The sequence below is a fragment of the Caenorhabditis elegans genome, chromosome X, assembly GCF_000002985.6.
Source record: "Caenorhabditis elegans chromosome X".
Taxonomy (NCBI): Eukaryota; Metazoa; Nematoda; class Chromadorea; order Rhabditida; family Rhabditidae; genus Caenorhabditis; species Caenorhabditis elegans.
In genome coordinates this window covers 3,147,619-3,170,682 of record NC_003284.9, presented here as the reverse complement: position 1 = coordinate 3,170,682, position 23,064 = coordinate 3,147,619, and the positions used below count along the sequence as shown (strand labels likewise).

Here is a 23,064-nt window from a genome sequence, read left to right as displayed (position 1 = left end):
CCTTTAGAAACATAACATTTCCAGTAAACAAATTTCATTTCTTTCGTGCCCCCAACCGTTGGCATTTAGCAAAGGAGCACTGTTTGAGAACATTCGCATCAATTTTTTACACAATACGTTTTTGACCACACAAAAATATATTTAGAGTGCATCAACTGTTACAAAAATACAATCGCATTTTGCATTTGCTTTACAGGAACAAGCCGATGGCAAAGATGAAGCTTGTTGTTTTTCTGGCTTTTTTGGCATCATTAGTCGTTGCTGACTTACTTATTCTTCGAGATCGTCTGACACCGGCAACGTGAGTTTTTTAAAAGAACTTTCATTGAAGTTTGTACTAGGATCCCAAGTATCATAGTAGAACTTTTATACATTTTTTGAAAATTTTTACAAAAATTTTAAAAAATTGTTTCAAAAATTGGTAGTTACTCAGTTTTTGGCACTTTTTGTAAATCTTTAATTAAAAAAATTATTTGGCAGTTTGCCGCATCTTATTACCCAACTTGAGCAATTTATGAACCAACTTTAGTGTCTCGCAACTTTTTTTAAAACCATCTTTAACAAAATCACACTTAACTTTAGCAACTTTTTTAGTTTAGCCAATGTTAGGAAGTAAAAATGTTTGTGACCATCCACAATTTTAACCTACTTTACCCAACTCTAGCAACTTTTGCAATTGTCATTGCTAAAATTGCTCAAGTTGGCGTAAAAGTTGCGGGATTTTGCCGAGTAGTAATTTATACTTTTGAACATCATAAAAAATTTATAAAGGTTTTTTGAAAGTTTCAACTCAGACATGGGGTCATTTTGGCAACATAGAAATGATTTTAATTAATTTTCCTACTGGCGCTGCATTAAAAATCCAAGTTTGCCTGTTTTTTCTACAAAAAAATAGTAACGTTGCGGCCAAGCATCCTAATTCTAAACTCATGAAACAATTTGTAACTCACATATTCTGCAGAATGGAATTCACCGAAAACATCAAAAGATCGTGTACCAGCATTGATATCATCCCAGGATCAGATCCCAACTTCAACATTACCTATATGATTGAAATGACTTGCAGGAAGCAAAGTGATAGCCATACAATGTTCTCAGAATCTTTGAATTGTTGTTTTCCAGACATGCGCCAAAAGAGGTTCACGGAATACTTTCCAGTTTTGAGTTGGCTTCTGAAACAGCACAATAGCCGCAACATGGAAAAAGAAGATCAAAAATATATCGATATGTTGGAATTTTCAGACAAGATGCTATACCTCGAAGAAGTTCTAGAAATGCCAAGTATCAATCTGCCGTTTGACGACATCGCAAATCTTATCAACTGGAATGGAACTGTAAGAATTGGTTATTACTGTTTTGAGAAATATAATGTTTATAGGAAATTATTCGCTATTTCAATTATCCGTTGGGAAAAATTGAGGACGCGTGGGCGGCATTGGCAAAAAGAACTCTGCAATGTGACAAAGCAAATCGACTTGAAATGATAGTTTGTGGAAATTTCAATCCAACGAGAAGAATGGGGTTGCACAAAATAGTAAGAGAATGTTTTGAATTTTGAAATTGAAGAATCGTTTGGTGTTTAGAATTAACATATCGTTTATCCTCTTTTAGTATCTTGTTTCTCAATTTTAAAAGTTTATATTAAAGATAAAGCAGACACAGCGGGGAAACTGTTAACAACCGGTGAAAAAATAGCCAAATATCGTTGTAAAACTTTTTCAAAAAATTTTGGAATTCTTTTTTATTGAAAGTCAAAAATTGGCAATTCCTGAGTTTTTGCCACTTTTTCAGGAGCACTGTCGCATGTTCGAATCTCTACAGTTTTTTGTAAATGTGGATATGAAACTTAAGTAGACCCCAAAATTCGAAGGAATATTTTTGGTTGAAGAAAAAAGTGGCAAAAACTGAGTTAAAAATGAGTTATGACCACTTTTTGGCTGTCAATAGAATTTTTCAAAAATTAATTGAAAGGCTTTACTGTGTCAAATGGCCACTTTGGAACCATAGGAGCGGTTTTAATATTTTCCCATTGCCGCTACTCCATTTTTAACAATTATTTAATATATTGATTGTATTTGTTTTATTGGTATCTGAAAAGCTAACTGAGATATGAGCTGTCAAGATGGGTAGTCGGGTGCAAGACTGATTGAGGAAATATAAGACATCTGTGGGTATCAAGTGTCACATTTTCTTGCAAGTGGAATCCCTGACAATCAATATATTAAAGGTCGCCTCAATTGGTCATTTCTCATCACTCGGGACGGTGTTCAAATATCGAAACATTTCTACACACGCGGTGTTGTACGATGGCAAATTATTTTCAATGGATTCCTGTCGTTTTCTGGTTTGTGATAAAACATCAAACTGTAGTCATTCAAAGTTTCAGAAAAATTACTACGAATGCCAAATATCTCGGAATACTACTTGCACGGTTACCAGCCCCGAAAATTGTCCGGTCGAGGTTGTGATGGCTCCTACTAAAGTTTTTGTTAGAGAATATGTTGGTGATTATAGTGTTGTCGCAGCAGTCGCAGAAGTATGTGACTGGCTTTAAAAATATTGGAATTCAAAAAAAAAATCGTCTCAGGCTTATCAAACAATGATTCATGGACATTATTCAACTCATCAAATGGGCATCTCGCAGCACGTTTCTTTATTGCTCCCAATTGGTTCGTATGCAAAATTCAATAACGTCAAAGTTTTTGGAAAATCACTTAATGCGTTCGATCATTTTGCAGTTAACACAGAGGCGGTGAGTTGAAATTCTTATTAAAATTAACAACAAAACATGTTTATTTAGGACCACCTCCCAGTGAGCCATGAAGATCTCGATAAACTGGAAGCCAATTATGGAAACACTGAAGAGGTCCTCAGGCATCGTGCACTTCTCAAATCAGAGTTCTCACAGTTCCTCGACAGAAACTTGATGTTAATAATCATCCTTCTTACTATTGTTTTTCTTGTTACTGTGACCATTGCTGGAGTCAGCATTACATTGCGCAAAAAGAATTTCCAATCACTCCCAGTGGTTCTGTATTCTAACAATAAGGTCACTATTATTCAATAATTATATTTTAATTATGTTTTTATCGTTGTTAACTTACATGACTAGTTGTTTTATTAAGTAATAATAAAGTTACAATTGTTAGTGTATCACAAACTTTTGGAGATCTAAGTAGAAAATATTAGATCACAAATCGATATGTCTTTTGACCGCCCGGATTCCAAAAAATGCAGAAGGTCTTGGAGATTGTCCAGCATGATCTCGTTCTCGTTTTACAATATGTGAAAATGTGGAGACGCAATTTCCAACAAACAAGTCAGCCCTTCCCATGATGGCAAGTGATGTGTACATGTCATCAGGTTCTTGACGATGAGCTTCGATCTATAATGAACTCAAATTGCACTACGACTTAATAAAAAGTAAATAAAACAGTTTTAAAAAAATTACCTCATATGGCTTCAAAGCCTCGTTTATTTCATCTATCATATGATCTTTGTCGCTTGCTACGAACACCGACTTTGCTCCAATTGATCCCACTTTTTCAACGATCTGATATGAGAAAACATGAAACTACATATTTTGTATTAGCAAACCTGCTCTAAAATTTGTTGTTTGCTCGGTGAGCATATTTCTTTGGTAAGTGTGCCCAGATGATGCCCCTCGCCAAGACACTGTTCCGAGGCAAACAATGGCCGATTCGTAGTTGTATCAATGTGCTCACAAACTCGTACCTAAATGTAGATGTGAACAAATTAGATGTACATCGCAAAATCTTACCCAATCAGCGTCATTCCTTAAATGAACAGCGACAAAAGGTTTTGCCAAGTTGGCCGAAATGAATTTCTTGGCTTGTTCGGTAATTCGTGAGGACCATCTTAAATATTTCTGAATAGACCAGACTTTTCCTTTGGAAGGAAATGGAGCTGGAGCACTGGAAAATGCCAAAACGGGGTACTCTTCCGACGGAAACTTTTCTAGCCATTTCTTTCTGCTTCCCATTTGATTCAAATCGAATCCTCCAGGAATATCTCCGAAATACTCATCGCCAACAAATGAAACATCAATTTGATCCCAATAAGGTCCAAAGGGGTTACCCTCTTTCGAATGGCATCCTGGTTCTGCAGATTTATCGTAGATCGCTTGACGCGGAGTCCAACAAAATGCTAGAAAAACATTGTTGAATGATGGCAAAACAGAAACTGTACCTTTCCGCTTTTCTGGGGGCCACACTGTTGGCATGATCTTTTTTGTGAATTCTTGCATGGTGACTACTCGGGTGTACTTTGCGACTGTGCCCACTTGAAACAAGAATTCAAACGGAATCATCTTCTGAATTTTTTGAAAAACTATTATCACAAAATTATAACAAAGTTATTTTTTGCTCACCGTTTCAGGATGCTTGAATTCGATGAAATTGGGTAGTACTAGTGTTCTATCGAGAGCTTTTGCAAATGCAAGAACACCGAGAAATTGGTCAACTTGGTTGCCAAATCTACCTGAAATAATTCTGTAGATTTACAGGAGTATCATCAGTGGGGATTTAGTATATAACCAAATATCACAATACTATCCTAAAGAGTTTAGCTTTTTTTTTTAAATACTTTGGCAAATTACCGAATATTCCAAAAATGTACTTTTTTCTTTTTCTCGAGGAGTTTTCATATATTTTTCAATTCTACTTTTAACCACAAAAATGCATGCAAACACTCACCCATGCACGGACAAAACACAATATATCCATTCGGATCAGTTTCGTTGGATTTTGCTTCTGAATACGAGCAGACTGATATGAAACTAGCCAACGTTAATACTTTTGACACTCTCATTGTATTATAAATTTGGCACAACCATCTAAAAGTATAATTTTATTTGGAAAGTCAGAAAGAAAGATAAGAAATATTGTAAACGTGTTCAATGTATTTGCACAGCCGTGCCTTTAATCGATAATGACATTACTTTCCAAGATAGTTTGACAAGGCGAGGCACTTTTTTTGGCACAACAAGACACAATGTAATTTAAAATAATGTTGAAAATATTCATTTATATAAAAATATAAAATATTAGTTTTCACACCCGATACGGATACGAACATGGGAAAAAAGACTTTAAAAAAAGAGAAAAAAGAGAAAAAAAAGCCCAGAAGTAGTTCTGATCTACAGACTTGTCATTTGTCTAACAGTGGGGAAGGAATGTACTATGTACCTTTGGATTGAGACTGGGAGCAAAAATCGATAATAATAATAATGATAATAATAAAAATATGAAATGTGAGAGAAGAGAAGTCAACTATATATGGCACGTACGTCGTCAGACCAGAAGGACAAAGACGAGGAAAAACAGGAGAGCTGAGAGCACCATGATCATTTTGCATTGACTGGACTCTGCAATGAATAGGTTGTTGAATAGAAGAAAGTGACGGGGGGAATGTTTCCGGTGACTATGGAACCTGGGTCTCGTGAGCACTGCTTCAAAATGCAGGCTAACGGTGCCGTGCGCAACGTGTGAGGACTGCATGCATTGAATAACTCATTATGCTCATTTTCAATAGAATAGAAAGAAGTTGGTGAAAGTTTCAAAGTAGCTTCCTGCTGGAAACGCTGCATCTTGTGAAAGTATTGGATGTTTTCTGATTGAAAACGAGGAGGCGCTATGTGTTCGATGATACACTTTGCTTCCTAGCTTCCGGTGCTAACATAAACAAAATCGTTTACATTCTACGGGCCAGCAACATACCATCCTCCAGGTGCGTCAGCTTTGCCATTTTCTTCATAGCAGTGTCCAGTCGAGTTTCCGAGTACTCCATTTCTTGTCCTAAATCGTCTAGCATTCTGAAATCGCAAAATTTTAATATTTCTAAGTTGAAATAAGCTGGTCAACTTACGTAGATTGCTGATCCAATTCGTCGCCTATCATCGAACTCATTCCTCTCAACGTTCGCACCGAATTTCCGACGAGCTCCAGTTCATCGTCTTGTTCTTGAATTATTTGCTGAAATCATTTCTTCATTATCACATCATTTCTTCATTGAATTTTAGTACTAAAACTTACTTCTTGCCGAGTCAGAATTTGGTTAGCCGAGGATGGCATATCCTCCAATGAGATCTCTTCTTCGTTGAGTTTTGAGTATCGGTAGTTGCTCATTTTCACTATTAACTGAAGAAATTAATCCTTTTACTTAGAAAATCAGCTTCTGGTAGAAAAAAAGTATATTGAGAGGTGTGAAACCTCTAACGTCAAACGAAAGAAAATATTTGAAAAAAAACGTTTCTGATTAGACAAATTACAATTCCAATAACGAAGCGACAATGGAAAAAATGGTACAAAAAATTATAGTCACAGTAGAGGAAAATGTGATATGAACCAGAAAATGAATACACCAAGAAGACAGAAATTTAACCCGCGAGCTATACAGTTTCTTTTCTTGATAACGAATGGTATATCTACACACAATAGGCGAACAAAAAAAAACGAGGAAAAAAAAAAGTTTCGTCTTTCTCAATTTCGTGATAAGCATCGCTCCCTATTTTTTATCAATAATTTTCATCTCGGCCATGGGAACTTTAAGCACGCTGCCCATTGCTTTCAAGATGGCCTTGCTGGCGGCATTCGGCGATCCCATCGAATGCAGGAATTGGGTGAAAATATTGCGGAGGTAGTCGATTTCGCTTGTCGACGATAACATTTGAAGTTTTCCTGAAAAAAAACAGGAGGTATGATTATGATATAATAAAATCTCAAAGTCGTACCTTCTAACACTCGAACCTTCTCCGTCATTTCTTCATTGTGAGCAACTGATTCAAGTTGGCGGGACATTGATACAGACTCGTTTTCTCGGAGACGTATCTCAACATCCATAAGTTGCCGTCTGAAATCAGATTAATAAATGCAAAGTTTCAGATGTTTCAAATGGGGTTAACAACTGTGGAATAAGAGTTTTTTTTTTAATTTGGGGGCTAGTCACTTAACTTGGTGAAGTATGCTTTCCCTAAAAATATTTTCCAATAAGATTTTCCATTTATTAAAAAAAAAGACAATTTGATAGAAAAAGTGAAGTAGATTTGCATTTTTAGGAACAGAAAAACAAAGATCCTAAGCCGTATGTAGACAAAAGTGGCCACTCAAAGTTTTCAAAAAGGTTAACACTGTTGGGGCAGGTGATCTATACAAATATGCACTTACCTTAAAGTACCCTTGAATTTAAACTTGGGTTTGCAGGAAAAAAATGTTTAAAGTTGAAAAAGATGCCCGAATATCATTCAAAAAACGCTAAAATGTTCAAATTCTACCCACTTTTCAGGCGAAATTTTGAAATAGAAAACAGCTACACCACCACCTCCAGATTTTGGATGAGGAGGCCCTCTGTCACAATTCAGAAAGAGGGCATTTTTTTGGCAGGTCGGGGGGGGAAGGTCTGATTTCGAGTGTTATGAGCAGCAGAAACGGACTGCTGGGAGACGGAATAGGACATAGAAGGAGACACAGCCACCAATGGGCAAAGACGAGAATTAGACGTAACATTGAATATATTTTGAGAAGATTGTATCGGACATGAAGCAGCAATGGACGGACAAGACGATAATAATGCCCGGTGGCCGTTTACCTATGCGTTTGCAACGGGAGCAGCAGAATCAACAGAGGTAGGAAGTGGACGCGGTGACGAGAGAGTCACAATCTTAAGGTCACGCAAATAATAACGAATCTCGCCAGCTTGGGTATTTCTGTTATAAGCGTCAGCTCTCAACTCTCTTAGGATAGATAACTCATCGTTGGTCATATCGCGTCTGCAGCGGATGGGTCTTGGAAGGTTGGTGGGGCGATCAGGCAACGAACGGAGAGATTTGGAGAGAGAAAATTAACGAATTGCGGTCGGCTTCTGAAGAGAAACGAATTTTGGTTGGGCGGGATAGGACTGGCTTGCGAGTTTTGACGCGGAAAGTTTGAATATGAACAGGAAGGGAGAGATTAGCGGCAGTTAATTTATCGAGAAAAATCTTATCCTTGGTGGATTGAGAATCCGAGCCATCGTCCGGTAGAAATTCTAGCTTTTTTCAAAATGTCGACGTTTGAGTGTTTTTGAGCATTGCATCTTATAAGATTTATGATTTTCAAATACAAATGATTAAAAAGCAAACAAAACTTTAAAGTTTGTAGAAATTATTTTTTTGGTCGACTTTCAACATTATTATGCGTATGAGAAAACTGAGCTCTCACTACTTTTTGAAATTTTCTGGAAATTTTCATCATGATGTTTGGACATTTTAACACTATGTCAGCAAGTTCCACATTGGCGATACTACAATTTGGAGTATCCAAACTACTAAGGGCATTATCAAAATTATGGCAAATATTTTTTTGCATTTTGTTTTTCGAGTGGAAATAATCTTGCAAGCTAAGTTTTTTTTTATTATCGTCAAATAAATCACAAACCTAAGCTCTTGAATATCATAATCCTTCTTCGACAGCTGATTCTCATAATAAACATTTTTAGAATCCGGATCATTTGGCACTGCAGTGTCATCTTGTGAAAATGTTCTACTCCTCCTACGAGCAGACTCCTCGTCGTGTGCTGATGATCGATTGTGCCTCGAGATTTTTCTTGGGTTTTGTGATCGTTCCATCTTCTCGTGTCGCAATGTGACCAGCATTTTTCTGTAAAACAGTAAGGATAATTGAGAACTCGCTTTTTATGCTCACCGGAATGCTTCAATTTCTTGATCTCTCGACTCGATTTCTTCTTGGGCACACCGCCGCTGACGGAGCACTTCTTCTTCTAATTCGTTTCTTTTACTTTTTTCTAGCCTCAGGCTGTCCTTGATTCTGTTGACTTCTTCCTTCTGTGCATTAATTTCACGTTCTCGGGATGAAATGTCGTCTTTCAACTTGTCGAGTTTTTCCTCCACATCCGATCGAAAAACGTCATTGCAGTTGATTTTATCATTCAGAACACGGATAGTCCTCTCGAGCTACAAAAAAAGTATATATAATTAGTAGTCAAATACAATCAACTCACATTTGTAATCTGTATTTGCTGCTGTTTCACTTGGTCAGATCTTGCATTATCTTCGACTGCTTTGTCAATAAGCGTCAGGACATCATCACGAAGAGTTGGGCAGCAAAACTCCAAAGGATTGCCGTTATCTTTTTTAAATTTCTCATACTCGTCACTCATGCCGTCGCGAAACCAGAATTCATCCACAGGTGATAAAGATCGCTTTTTCTCCAATTGTTCGAGGCTCTGGAAAAAATATCGTATTCGTTTTCGAAGAAGAGTTCTTCAAATGAGGATCAAAAATATAATACATAGCTAACAAATTGTTTTTAACTAAAAAAAATGTTGCCAATTATTTTTCCTACATTTTTGTGGAATACAAAATTCTACAACACTGTTCCTGAAAAAGTTACAGCAGCTGACATCTGGCGGGTCTGGTTTTGACAACATTTTTTATTTAAAACTGTGTGTTTACATGCTCAACAATTCAATAAGAAAATTAGCTTTACAGAATTCCCTAAACTTTGCAGTCTGATGCGTTCGGGCATCAATTAACTAGAAAATTGAAAACGTACAAATATTCAAGCTTCAACAAATTTGTAAATACTTTAGATGTATAGTTGACAAACTCGGAAACATTTTTAAAATTCAATTTTTTTAAAGCATCAATAACAACATAGGTCAAGTTAACCAGCAATTTTTTTCATTACCTCTTTTAATACCATATTTTCTCCCTTGATTTGAGTTATAATACTTGACAGCTCTGACAACTCGTCTTCTTTATCATCACAACGTTTCGAAAGATTCATAATTTGATTCTAAAAAAAATTAGTTTTAGATCATTCCTTTTCTATAATTCCCAACCTCAAGCTTGGCAATTTTGATGTCATCCTCCACAGCTGCAACTACTTTTGGAGTTTCTGCTTCGTCTCGTTTTTGATCAAGTTGAAGTGATGTAAACTTCCGTTCGAGAAATATCGACCGTCCATGAGCATCTTCGTAGAGTTTTTTGAACTGCTCACGCTCGGCTTCTAGTTGCTTGTTGGCAAGCTGAAAAGTGAAAAGTTTCTAAATTTTTTCCGGAAGAAAAAAAAAGTACTCACCTCCATTTTGCTGTCACTTGCTGAATTATTTTTTAGTTGACTTTCTAGCTGCTGTAGTCGTTGTTCATACTTTCTTGTCAATGACATCTCCTTCCGAAGCTTTTGTTCCAGCTCCGCCACATGAAAACTACAATCGCCATTTCTTGATGTTGCCAGACTATTCGGCACACTTTCCGCCTCTGCCAATCGTTTTTTTAGTTCTTGGTTCTCTTTCTGTAAAACAATGAGCATACTAAGAAAAATCGATAAATGCACACTCACCAACACCGAATTTCTTGCAAGCACTAGCGCACTTTCTTTCCCTTGAAATTCCTTGGTCAAAACCGCAATTTTCTGCTTCAAATCATTGATGTCAGTTGAGCCGGGCTAGAAATAATTTTTTTGTTAAAATTTTTAGAAAAAAATTATAAAAAATCTCTACTTTAACTTCTGCGCAAGCAAATCCTGCAATGATATTTGCCAAGTTTTCTTTCTCTGCTTTCAGTGCTTTACAGCTTTCAACGGCTACTGAAAAAAAAGTTTGCATATAAATATTTGTTAAACCTCCCTACCTCTTAAATTCTTCTCATATAACGCAAGTTTCTGTCTTTCTGCTTGTAGATCCGAGGTCAATTTTTCCATTGAGCTCATCGATTTTTCTGAGACACTGGAAGAAATATTAAATAGAAATTGTTAAAAAGTCAATTACAATAGCTTCTGTCAAAAAAAAAATCTCCATTATGTAACACTTGGTCGCGGATGGCAAGATATCTAACGAATAAGACACGCAACAACCGGTTTTCAAAGACGACAAAACGTGGGGATGGCGGGGAAAGAGTGTGTGTACATGTGTGTATATTTACGGTAAACAACGCGCAGGGCGTTCGAGCGGAGTGCCGTTGGGACCCTTTATTGGTATGGATTGCTTATTGATGTGTATGTGGGTCTTTCTTTAAAGAAATAATGCCACCCTCAGCATTTTTAACTTTTGAAGTCTTTTTTCGCTGTCAAGGTTTTTTTTTGAATCTTAAATTAGATAAATAATTTGAAAAAAAATTAACTTGATAAAATATAAATTCTTAAATTTGTTTTTTTTATAAGAATAGCATCTAGAAACTTTTTCCTTGAACATTTCCAACTAAAACATTGAAAAAGTGCATTCGAAAAAATGGCAACAACCGGTTATTCGAGTGTTTGCTTTTCGAAACCAAAGACCAAATATTTTTCGCATAGCCTCTCTTTTCTGATGCGCAACCAAAAAAGATGCTTGCAGCATTTTTCAACATTTTTATTTTAATGAAGTGAGCTTTTAGTTAGGAATTGAAATTTGCAATATTGAATCTTTAAAATATTTGTTTTTCGAGGTGTTTTTTTGTAAACGTACCGAAAAACAACAAAATTTTTTCAATAAAACAATGAAATAAACTATTTTGAAATTGATCAAAACCGTTTTATTTCAATTTCCAAACTTCAACACGCGACTTTGTTATTCGTAGTTTTTCTTTTTCAATCATTGAGCATAGATACACTGAACATTAATGTAAACACCGTTTTTCCTTTTGCAAGCTTGAATGCTATCCCTTCATTTTAGTATAAATTTTTTTGCTCTTTTTTTCAAAAATATCACGAAACAGTTGTTTGAACAACTGTTGAGAAAAAATACAATTTTTCTTCAATTGACTTTTTCAATTGACTTTTAAAAAATTAAGATTAACCGAGATATGATTTCTCGAAGGTAGATTATTTTTTTGGACCTACTTTTGCGTTACCTGGAAAAATAACTACGTATTTTGAAACTGTGAATGCTAAGGTCTTGAAAAAATTTCTAAATTAACTTAAAAAATGTTGTGCCATCATTCTAGTTCTCTATTCTGCTAACTTATAGCATGCTTTAATTATTTTTTTCAGTACCGTTATTGGGTGTTTGTTTGGTGCAAAAATATTTTCCAATACGTTTACGTTTGTTTTTCAAAATGATAAGTTAATGGAAACGTGAAATTGACTTTCATTTTCAGGCTTAGAAAAAGCATTAAAAAGCGTTATCATAATATGGACAAAAAAGGTCACGTAAAATTATTCAAAATGATGAACACTTGTTTTTATATAAGTATCATTTATTGTTCTGGTAACTTTTGTTTAGATTGATGCAATGTTCCATAAAATTTCCCCACACTACTCTCTTTCACTCCAACTAGAAAAAATTGACGGACAATCGCGCCGTAGTATGCGAATCGATGCAAGTTGCATACTGAAAAGATAGATAAATATTATACAACAATTGAGGCATCACTACTAGTTTTGTTTGCGTAACAACAATTGAAAACGAATCATCACGGCGATTTCTATTTCCAACATACGCATATTTGGGTGAATGAGTACAATTTTGTTTAGGTTTTTTTTTTCAGTGAGTGGAATTTAGTGAGGTGAAAAATCATTTTCAATTATTCTTTCCATATAACGATTCCAAATTTTCAAATTGTGTATAGCCGTTTGTGAATATTTTCATATTGAGTTTACTGCATTCGCTAACCCCTATGTAAGTAGTGAGTATACTGTTATCACCGGAAATAACAAATACAAGTGCTGGTACGTCTGAGGTCTCAGGTATGTATAAAATCAGATTTTCTATACAAACTGTATGTTTGTTTTGAAATTTTTGTATAAGTATAGAATGTCTCTTCCTTTGAAAATAAAGTTACATTTTCTAATCACACTCCTCAAATCGCACCTGTTTTAATTTTTTTGGTGGCATTTTTGGTCTTTCCAATAACTTAGTCGTATTTAAAAAATCGACTATTGTTTCTTAATTTTACTGAAACTGAATAGGCTTCTGGCTATAAATTTTTTTAAAGCAAATTTTTCAGTTAAACTATTTAGAATGAAAAATGTTGTTAGGTTTTTGTTCAATAGATTTCGGATAATAATTTAAGTGCAGTTTTGTGAAAAAAATCTTTAGTATTTTTATATTATACCACACATTTTACTTAACCGCGTTTTGCAAAACATGGTGTCTGCAATCACCGTACGTTTTCAAAAGTGTTGTTTCAAGTGAATTCTCGCTCTATTGGTAAAAAAATTTGGTTTTCAACCCTTGTGCGGTAGTTGCGGAAAACATAGTTTTGCAAGGCGCAGTTATGAGTGCGGGACCGACCTCCCGAGTTTATTTTACCCGGTTGAATGAATCCTTCAAATTTTTCATAATTATATTTTTAACAATTAAACTTTAACGAAAAACATAAGGTTTTATTTTCAAATTCTCAGGCTTATGAAAATCTCAATTTTAGGCAATTTCGGAAATGTTTTATCACGTTCAACTATTATGGATAGATAAACAAAAATTTTTTTTTCAAATGTTGGGTTATATAAAAGTACAAAATATTTTCAATTTTAAAATATAAGTCAATTGAACGCAATATACATGTGTAAAAACTTTTATACAAATATATTTTCCACTGTTTTAGTATATCCTGAAATTTTTTTAAATGTGGAGCGGCCCCACTGGGGTTATTATTCAAAAACACTTTTGTCCGGCCAAAACAACCAAATATCAATGTTAAACTTTTCAAACAACTTTTGAACTTTTTTTATTGGCAGTCAAAATTTGGTAATTACTAAGCTTTTGTTGGCCTACAATATATAGACCATAAATTTGAAAATACTTTTTTTTCGATCGACGACTCCCAAAAAATTGAAGTTATTTTCAAAAAACTGATTTCTGATCAGATCAATTCTCCCTAGACAAGTATTGGGAAATCACCTTTGATATATGCCGAAACATGTTCTCATTGTAATTTATTCTAATTTAAAAATGGTTTTCTCTTCACAAATCCTCTTCATGATAAACCATTCGTCATTGATTCATTTAGAAGTTTTTATCTTATTCATCTCACGCCTTAATCGCATTTTCCAGCAAAAGATATTCCATCTTTTTTCATCTTTTTGTTCATTACCATTTCTATCTTCTCATTAGTCACCAAATCTGTCACTCTTTCTGTTCAGTCTTCCATTTTCCAATTACTCATCGATAAGTTAACACCCACTCTCTTCTTGTCCATTTAAAAACTACATAAATGAGAAGTGGGTCATTCGTTCATTACCTCTCGTCATTGTCACCCCCCCCCCCTCCTACCCCCGCTCCAAAAAAGTTGTCTTTGTGGGTGTTTCTCCGTGTTCGCATTTCCAATCTTTTTCTGTTCGTTTCTGTTTTCAATCTCTTCCGACCGAATCAATCAAGTTTATTGAAAAGTGATTCTGTGCTTTAGGTCTGCAGTCGGATTGCATTCCAATATGCAAATCGCGCAAAGGTTTAGGGTTTATGCAAATTGAATGTGTATGGCACCTTTTGTGAGTGAAACTGTGTAGGAACACGTAGGTTAACGATGTTGCACTATTTTTTTAAGAAGGCATGGTTCGTGGTAATATCTAGGTACAACCCCATAATTTGCTGACATAAACAAACTTCGTAATAAAACTTTTCAGAATTTAGAAAAAAATCGCCTAATGTTAGGTAAAATTTTCAATTTTGGCCATTTTTTTATATCGCAGCGACCCAAAGTTGACTTTTTTCTGAAATATCATTCTATATTGCATAATTCGGTATTTCACGTTATTTCTATAAGTAAGATACATTTAATGCCGATAGGTGACTAAAAATAATTACCTAACGGCTTTAAATTTATCTTCACAAAAAAAATTGCAGAAATTTGGAGATTTTAGCTAAAATTAGGCGATTTTTTTTTGAATGTTCGAACCATCATTAAAAAATTTTGAAAAAATTTTGAAAAGTTGCATTGCGAAATTTGTTCATTTGAGCACACTTTGAGTCTCTACGTAAAAAAAACCCCAGTTTCCAACAGAAACTTCTTATTTATTTTCAATATTATCCCGAAACGCACTATTCAAAATTTTTCGGTACACTTGCTTATCAAAACCAACAGATACTTGAACAGTACTATCACTGACGTATAAACCAACGGTCATGAAATGTGTACGATTTAGGTAAAACGGCGATTTTGTTTTCCGAATATTCAAAAGCACTGCTTATCGTTTTTCATAAAGCGGAGAGTAAATGGTGACGTAATCAAAGTTCTATACTATACAGTTTGAACTGGTTGGTACGAAACTGAAAGAACAGAAATTTCGCTTTCACAAACTAATAATAATACTTCAATTGAACCCCTCTTCTTTTTCATTTCACTTTCGATTTTCCAGTAGTTTCTGGAACCATCGCATTTCTTCTGCGTCCTCGAATTTCTTTTTTTTTTGCATTTTTCGGTTTGTCCTTGGCATTTAGCGCATTCGGTATTAAGTATTAGGGCGTCAAGAATTGAAGATGGCAACGAGATATATTCTTATTCATTCACACAAGTGCCACACCCAATGTAATGTTTTGATTCACTCTTGTCCTTTTGTTCAATCTTTTAACCAGGCACTACTCAATCTAGATCAAATTTCCGCCAACTAAATTTTAGGTTGTGAAATTTGAAGGAGAAAAAAACGAAAAAATTCGCCCCTAGTCAAAAACCATATTTGCCAACAAGGGCAAAATGACTAATGACGGAGGCAAACCTTGTCCGCCCACTGTTTCTCTCCATCAAAAGATGAGCTCAACGGTAAGCATCGAGGGGCACTCCCTGTCTCGTTTTCATGTTATGCTGAGCACACCAGTCGCGCCGCGTCGTCCCCGAAATCAAGTCTCCTGTTCACTGTTTTTTTTGGTTGCCTAATTCTTTCCTTTGCCCATGTTCACAAAATTGTGTTTTTGTCACCGCTTGACTTCGATTTTTAACAGGGTAAGTAGCTAAAAAAAAAATGAAGAAGAAGCGTCATGTCTCGCCCCAATAAAATCATCTGACGTAACTAGGAATGGTAAAAGGAAGTTTTATGCTCTTCCGGTCTATGTCGACCAAGTGTCGAACTATCAGAGTGATCGATAGATTAAACATTGCGCCAGGCGTGAAGGAAAAACATTACCAAGTAAATTTATGGCGCACAGTGATCTTAGTATTACGGTTGTAGATTGTGATTTTATTTTGTTATTCACTTCTTACATTAAAAAACGATGCAAAAACATTTTGATTAATCACTTAGTTAACTTTTTCAAGCTGCTTCACTTTTGAATTTTAGTAGTTTAAAAGTGCAGTGACCATATATTTTTAGTATGTTTCCCATGTGTAGTAATTTTTTAAAATCACATTTGTATTTCAAACGTATACACCAAAAATGAACTCAAATGTACGAATTCCGTCTTATAACTTTTTTTTTCAAATTTTTTTTCCATTTGTTCAAAAGTGGTTCAAAATTTTGCAAAAAATCCCTAATTTTAGGCAAAATCTCCAATTTTGACCAATTTTCCCTGACGCAGCAGTCGAAAGTTAACGTTTTTGAATGGTAATTTCTTATTGCATATTTTGGTATTTTCACTCACGTTATTTCTTGGAATAAGTTTGGAATAATAAGTTAACTTTTAGCCAATAGGTGATCAATTTTTGTCATTTTGGTCTCCTATCAGCATTGAACGTATTTCAATCAGCAAAATAACGTAGGATGAACAATCAAAATATGAAATGAAAGACTAGAATTTGGAAAACATCAATTTCCAACCGGTGCGCGACGGAAAAGTTGGAAAATTTTAGGATAGTAGCATAATTTTTTCAAAACTTTGCAACGATTTTTAGAAAATTTTAAAAACTTTCTAGAAATTTTCATAAAAAATTGTTTCATCTTAGCGCATTTTGAGACTATTACGAGAAAATACTCCGTTAGTTCTTTTTTAAAAGTGAAGTGAACTTATACCAGGTCTGTTCACATTTGTAGTCATTTTTATGAAATATGTCGTTTTTCAAACTTAACAATAGCGAGAATTTTTAAAATCTAAAATTTAAAATACTAAAATGTGAATTAATTATATATTAACATACATTTCAAAGCGTGGAAAAATTGCGGAAAACGAAAAAAAACCCAAAAATAACACATTGCATTTGGGCAGTATTTCGAAATCAAGAATCATACACTTCTTTACTTTTCTTGCACTTTAATAAAATCACGACATTTTCTAGCACTTATTATCAGATTATACCGAGTTGAACATGATTCAAAATTTGAAATTTCAGTCTCAGTTGCACCGTAAAAACCATAACAGTATTTTCTTCCTATTCTCTTTTCGCCATCAAACTTTTGCATAATCTCTTCAGTTCTCCATACGCTTCCTTATCACCACTGAAATCGGCATAAAGGGTTATAAAAGTGAAGCGTACAACACACACAGGTCAGTCAGTACAGGCTCCATAACCACGCCTTATCTTAAATCACCATCAAAAGTGTAATTGTTGGCTGATAACTCGGCGACGCCCGCCGTCGGTCATTTCTCTTCTAACGAAACTGTACGATTTTCTATTTTTCTTAAATTATACGTTCTAATTGTTCATGCTGTTTAGTCATCACACAACTAGTGGGGCTTTCTCCAGGTATTTGTTGAATGTTTCTATTTCACCAATGTCTACCGGTTTGAGTCATAGGTGAATTGAAGAGGAGGAGGAGGCAAGTGTTAATACAAATACGTACTTAGTTTCAAAATTTAAGTTTCTTTTTCTTTCTTTTTTTTTTGATTTGCGGAGGCAGTTTTATTTGACTTTGTCATAATTTATAATTCATTTCTGTCACCCCAGGCCACTGAATTCTCAAACTGCTACGCCTTGATCAAAAGTGAGGAGAACTGTGTGGCATTTACGTTGACTCTAATTCGAAAAGATAACAATTTTCATAGGCGTCGCATTTTCCTCCTTTGCCTCCCTGTCCTCGCTGGTTTGTTGTAGTTCTCCTCCCAAAGACCGGATTCAAAAGGTGGCATCCCAGAAAAAAAAACGTTCACCAGCACCCTTGACATATGCCTTACCCTACCCTTCATTCCATTTTATTAGACCCCCTTATTGCAATATAAAATTTCGATATTGCTGTTGTCTCTTTTTTTCCTGCATTTTTTATCTTGATACATGCATTACATCATCACCATCATCATCACCCATCTCCAACCAAATTACCTAATTAATTTTTACAAACTTTGCATAAGTTACTCATTCTGTCGTCAATGTGTGCTCGCCTACAACGACATAATTCATCGTCTTTTTCTCCATTTCCTCATTTCAGTTGAACACAATGGTCGTTGAGCAGAAAGAGCAAGAGCCTATTGTCAAGATGCGCGACCGCAATGTCAACGCTGCTGCACATTCTGCGTTGGCTCGTGGAATTGAGGCACTCAACGAAGGAGAAGTGACCGAGGAGACGGAAGGTGAAAACTCTTCTCAGATTCAGATTACTTATAGCATTGGTTTTTTTCAGAAATTCGCAAGCTGGACACCCAGCTTGATCATCTTAATGACTACATGTCTAAGATGGAAGAGCGTCTGAAGGCACACAACGACAGAATGATGGAGACGTTGAAGCAGCAGAAGGAAGAGCGCGAAAAGAGACGTCGCAGCTTCCACGAGGTAAGAATATTTTAATTTGGAAAGATAAAAGCACCTCTATTTCGCTCTTCTAGCTTTTTGCAAGAGTTTGGCAAGAGTTGAGCAAGAGTTGCGCAAGACGTAGTTTAAACTATTCAGTTTCACCTAGCTTTTGAAAAACTTTAGACAAAACTTTTTCTGTGTCTATTTTGAAGTGGGTAAGAGTTTTACAAAAGTAAAATCAAATCTTAGTAAGACCAAATCTTACAAGATTCACTGCACAATCACTAAATCAAATGTTTTCATTCCCTTATCATTTGCAACTTAGGGTTAAAGTCCAAACATCCATACTTTCAAACCTCGAAAACAAATTTTAGAAAGCCACGTATTTTCTCACGTGAAACATAACAAAAATTTACTAAAACACCCTGAAAGTTTAGACATAGTAAAAAAGTTTTTTGAATGAATGAAACCGTGGGAACTGCAGTTTTGAAAGTTAAACAACTAAACATCGCAGAACATTTTGCAAAAAAAAAAATGAGTAACCGGTATTTTTTTGCAGCGTATGTCCCAAAATCAATCTGAAGATGAGGAGTTCAAAAAGCAAATGAGCAGCATCCTGAAGAGAGTTCAATCTGTCAAACGCACCGAAAAATAAACCAGAATGCTTTTCAATTGGTACATGTACACTATTTAATGTATTACTTTCATACCAACAACATCCTCAAATCATTCACATTTTTAACCTTAAAGCTGTTTCGATACGAACTGTTGGAAAATGATTTGGTTCCTCGTTCTCTATATTTTTCATTCACTTTTTTTAATCGAACTTCCTTATTTTTTTCCTGTCCCCTGTCCCCCGCTCTCCACCACTTAACCACTTAACTATTAACTTTTTCTTTTCAAGCTTTGATCGTTCGCCGAATTCAATGCAAATATGTTTGGAAATAAAGTCAACGCCGCGTTCCATGTGGCACCGCATTGAGATGATGTTTAGAATAAAAGGTTATTGTTGTTCAGGAACACCGTTGTCAATGCCGTATACACATTGATAAGAGTCAGAATGAACTCTTGTTCTTGGAAGGGATCTATGATATCTTGATCCTTCCGCAAGAATGCGTAGTGATATTTGTAGTCCGTAAAAGTTTGATATTCAAGTTTGTTTATCTGATCGTTTGGCGTTGAAATGAAAATAATCATGCAAATTTGTGAAAAATAAATGTACTTTGGAAGCTCAATGAAAAAACTTGATTGGAAAAAATTCAAAAAAATTCTCAGAGCTTACTCAGCTAACTAAAGCTAAAGCTTACTTAACAAGGTGGAATTGAATGAAACACTTTTTGAGAAAACTATAGCTCTGTTCCATTTCCAGATTTCTACAGTGTTTGTTTTTTAAAATTCAAAGGAACAGTTTTCTGATCGACGATTTCCAAAAAATTGGCAAAAACCGAGGTTTTTCCAATTTTCAAAAAATGCCTTTCAATTGAGCTTTTAAACTATGATATTTTGGCACTGTAAAGCCATAGACATGTTGTGAAGAAGTTTTCCCACTGGCGTTACTCCACCGTTAAGGATAATTAATTCCGAAAATTATGAACCAAAACTGAACCTGAACTGTAAATTTTTGAGTTTGAAAATTTCAATTCAATTTCTACAATCATCAAACTTCCCTTTCCAAAATTATTTTTGCTTTCTTTTCCAGGTTTGTACTCCCTCCTTCTCCACTACACACCACAGACATTTTTCCAATTTTCTTCGCAAAAATAAATCCAAGACAAATAAATCTGTCTAGACGATGTCGTAAGTTTAGAAAACACTCCAAGAAACATCTGACACCCAAAAGGTGAATTCACGTGGATATCAGAACCGGCATCTGCCCTTCTGAAAACACCTGTACACGGGTAAAGTGTTGACAATATCCCGAACTTGTGTTCGTTTTTTAGAAATGATTTGCTTTCTACAACATCCAGTTGTTGATCTCTAGGACGCTAGAAGTTTCTTTGTAGATATTTCAAGTAGACACTTTGTCCTTTTTGGATGTCTGGTTGGTAAAATTGCCTGTGAAAAAGGAAAAAAGATTGATGTTGTCTGGTTAGTTTCATATTATGACTCAACTTTCTCAGACATTCCATTTTTTTTCAGAGTTTGTGATAAGGCTGGTTTTATGTGTTTATTGGTATAGTGTTACAACTTATTTAGCCTTACATTAAGCGTGTAAGAAAAAAGTGAAAATATTTTAATTTTGGCGAAAATATACAAAAAGTTATGGAAAAAGCAAAACATTCACCCCCTTTACTAACATTTCTCTTTTAAGAAAAAAAAAAGAAATTCAATTCATTCTGAAAGCTGCATTGCTTATAAACTCCAAATCCTCATGATTAAAACAAAGCAGACGATAATCGTTCTCAGTCAATACAGGGCCGCACGTTTCAAGCCGAATAATCTTTTTCGAATCTAAGTCCATCCAGAAATAAACCGCTATAATCTATTTTACTTTGATACAAATCCGATTGTGAGCATTGTCTTAGACTTCGAGAAGCCAACAGTTGCGGATTGAAGATTTGAACGATCAGTGGGATTTTTTTAATGGGATTTTCTTTTTTGGCAATTATGAAAATGGTATCTACACAAAACTAAGGCTTGGTAGTGCTCAAATGAACGAATTTCATAGTGAAACTTCCCAAAAAGTCTATAAAAAATTTTGAAAAATAGTTCACAACAACAAATCAATTTCGAACCGCTGCAACACACAAAATGATTAAAATTGGAGAATATAGTTAATTCGTTCATTTGAGCAAGTTTTGGGGCTACAATTTCAAAATACCCAGAAGCGTTACTCCTTTTGTAACTAATAATGTTTCTTGTTAAGTACAGGGTTTGTATCACAAAAAAAAATCATCAAGTCATATACCCTTAGGTTCATCAAATGAGATAACCCTTGAAAATTGAATTTACAACAATATTTGCTTCTTTGATAATAATATGGGGATCGAAGGCCAGTGCACTTTGATTTTCATGTGATAAAACCCGTAGTGTTAATTCATCAATGATGATAGGACAAAAACTAAAATATTTTATCATATTCACGGAACATGATATCCTAATACAGGTCAAAGATAATTATCAAAATGATTGCCTGAACTGTGAACAGTATAATCAATTTTGTGACTTTTTAAAAGATTGTTTATTTGTAGATCTGAAAATTAAAACTTTACGCTAGAAACGTTCTATAGTTTTTTTTACGTAATTTATAAATTTTTAGAGTGCAAAATTTAGGCCTTTGGTAGCACATTTTGGACTAAATTTCCAAATAAATTTCCAATGATTTTCTGGAAAAATTAAAGGCTGAAGTAACACTAGCTCACAATAAATTATTTTAAGTTCTTTTTAAAACTGAACACTGAATTTTTTTATGTTGGGTTACATCCACGCTACACTTACCAGGAAAACAAGTAAAGTTGGCTTGAAAATATGGGGGACATCTGATCGATTGTTTTTTAGTACGACTACAGTTCCACGGAAAATTGTAGAAAAATGAGGTGGAAATTGTTTCCACGACTCTGTGTACTCACGGAGCGTATGTTCTGGCTCAACTAAATTTACAACTAAATTTACCAGTAGAAATTTTGCGAGCAAGTGAATATATTGTTATTTTATAGAGTTAATGTTATTTTATAGAAAAAAGCAACTTCTAAAATTTTCGACAATCGGCGGTTTCAGCAATTCCGGCGCACCTCTATGTAGCATACTTCAATTGCTAGCTTTTCAGTTAGTTTTAGAAATATATATTTTATTTGGTGATGTGTGATATTTCACCTCAACCAATCTCTAAAATCATAAAAAGCAGAGTAACTAAAAGTAGAAATAGCCTATTTTCTCCCTAAAGAGGATTTGCTGTGTTATAAATAACCTTTTTATATTTGGAAATGTACAATGTATTAGAGCTCAAAACGTGAGAAAAGCCACTTTTTTTTGGATTTTTGTCCTTTCGGGATGATCATTGAGAGAAATTTGACATTTACTCGAGAATCCCTGAAAAATGTCAATTGTCCTATAGTTTTCAATTTGAAATCAGTGTGGCAATACGTCACAGTGCTTGAGGTCATTCGATTTAGTAAATAAGTGTAATTGACCAATGTCGCCGCCATTACAGTTAGCAATTTTCCTTATTTACAAGACTTTCCAATTTTATTTCTGTTCCAATTTCAAGGTCATTCGAACAATATCAACGTGTGTAATCTTTATTTAGTAACAAATATATAAAAATAAATAAATAAATAAAGATTTCTAGAGTTCTACAACGACAAGGAACACTTGCAAGAGGCCGGAACGGGGGATGCGAGCAAAAAATATTGTTTTAGGAACAGCGGGAAATTGATAACTGAAAGGTAGATTGTACGGAGGTTTTGCAAGAGAGGGATTTGAATTTTTCAGATGTTTTTTTTTTGTTGAAAAATGCGAAAAAGTAAACATTTTAATACTTTGAGAGAAGAATGCTTTGTTTGGTTCTATTCAGGCTAGTGTTGTTGCGCTAGTAGAAAGCA

General features: G+C 34.8%; 5 protein-coding genes and 6 non-coding genes across 11 annotated transcripts; 6 read left to right on the top strand and 5 right to left on the bottom strand.

The window, feature by feature from the left end:
• Positions 1 to 126: 126 nt before the first annotated feature.
• C15C7.6 (Glycoprotein) lies at positions 127 to 3,148 on the top strand. The gene is made up of 8 exons (NM_076144.7): positions 127 to 301; positions 962 to 1,074; positions 1,123 to 1,334; positions 1,379 to 1,534; positions 2,228 to 2,344; positions 2,387 to 2,536; positions 2,588 to 2,752; positions 2,801 to 3,148. The coding sequence occupies exons 1-8, from the start codon at positions 207 to 209 to the stop codon at positions 3,065 to 3,067; spliced, it is 1,275 nt and encodes a 424-aa protein (NP_508545.2). The 5' UTR covers positions 127 to 206; the 3' UTR covers positions 3,068 to 3,148.
• On the bottom strand, positions 3,104 to 4,855 carry pfut-1 (GDP-fucose protein O-fucosyltransferase 1). The gene is made up of 7 exons (NM_171649.9): positions 4,716 to 4,855; positions 4,391 to 4,500; positions 4,210 to 4,333; positions 3,782 to 4,167; positions 3,598 to 3,735; positions 3,452 to 3,553; positions 3,104 to 3,385 (listed from the first exon to the last, which is right to left on the bottom strand). Exons 1-7 carry the CDS (start codon positions 4,828 to 4,830, stop codon positions 3,191 to 3,193), a joined length of 1,170 nt encoding a protein of 389 aa, NP_741744.2. The 5' UTR covers positions 4,831 to 4,855; the 3' UTR covers positions 3,104 to 3,190.
• 21ur-12431 lies at positions 3,370 to 3,390 on the bottom strand. The gene has a single exon (NR_070630.1).
• Positions 4,856 to 5,035: 180 nt separating the features above from the next.
• syx-6 (Putative syntaxin 6) lies at positions 5,036 to 6,158 on the bottom strand. The gene is made up of 4 exons (NM_001392741.2): positions 6,054 to 6,158; positions 5,887 to 5,993; positions 5,739 to 5,833; positions 5,036 to 5,386 (listed from the first exon to the last, which is right to left on the bottom strand). Exons 1-4 carry the CDS (start codon positions 6,144 to 6,146, stop codon positions 5,313 to 5,315), a joined length of 369 nt encoding a protein of 122 aa, NP_001379673.1. The 5' UTR covers positions 6,147 to 6,158; the 3' UTR covers positions 5,036 to 5,312.
• Positions 6,159 to 6,258: 100 nt separating this feature from the next.
• Positions 6,259 to 10,743, bottom strand: gcc-1 (GRIP domain-containing protein). Its single transcript, NM_076142.8, has 11 exons — positions 10,649 to 10,743; positions 10,519 to 10,604; positions 10,359 to 10,463; positions 10,098 to 10,310; positions 9,859 to 10,044; positions 9,705 to 9,812; positions 9,016 to 9,240; positions 8,700 to 8,968; positions 8,433 to 8,654; positions 6,752 to 6,870; positions 6,259 to 6,698 (listed from the first exon to the last, which is right to left on the bottom strand). The coding sequence occupies exons 1-11, from the start codon at positions 10,725 to 10,727 to the stop codon at positions 6,526 to 6,528; spliced, it is 1,785 nt and encodes a 594-aa protein (NP_508543.2). The 5' UTR covers positions 10,728 to 10,743; the 3' UTR covers positions 6,259 to 6,525.
• A 78-nt stretch (positions 10,744 to 10,821) lies between these two features.
• C15C7.12 lies at positions 10,822 to 10,966 on the top strand. The gene has a single exon (NR_070629.1). It is a non-coding gene; the product is annotated as an Unclassified non-coding RNA C15C7.12 (non-coding RNA).
• An 836-nt stretch (positions 10,967 to 11,802) lies between these two features.
• 21ur-12945 lies at positions 11,803 to 11,823 on the top strand. Its single transcript, NR_070628.1, has one exon.
• Positions 11,824 to 12,327: 504 nt separating this feature from the next.
• C15C7.13 lies at positions 12,328 to 12,399 on the top strand. Its single transcript, NR_070627.1, has one exon. It is a non-coding gene; the product is annotated as an Unclassified non-coding RNA C15C7.13 (non-coding RNA).
• Positions 12,328 to 12,399, bottom strand: C15C7.11. Its single transcript, NR_070626.1, has one exon. It is a non-coding gene; the product is annotated as an Unclassified non-coding RNA C15C7.11 (non-coding RNA).
• A 1,684-nt stretch (positions 12,400 to 14,083) lies between these two features.
• On the top strand, positions 14,084 to 14,177 carry C15C7.10. Its single transcript, NR_070625.1, has one exon. It is a non-coding gene; the product is annotated as an Unclassified non-coding RNA C15C7.10 (non-coding RNA).
• A 4,044-nt stretch (positions 14,178 to 18,221) lies between these two features.
• bbln-1 (Bublin coiled-coil protein) lies at positions 18,222 to 19,535 on the top strand. Its single transcript, NM_076141.7, has 3 exons — positions 18,222 to 18,363; positions 18,414 to 18,562; positions 19,083 to 19,535. Exons 1-3 carry the CDS (start codon positions 18,231 to 18,233, stop codon positions 19,176 to 19,178), a joined length of 378 nt encoding a protein of 125 aa, NP_508542.1. The 5' UTR covers positions 18,222 to 18,230; the 3' UTR covers positions 19,179 to 19,535.
• Positions 19,536 to 23,064: the final 3,529 nt, after the last annotated feature.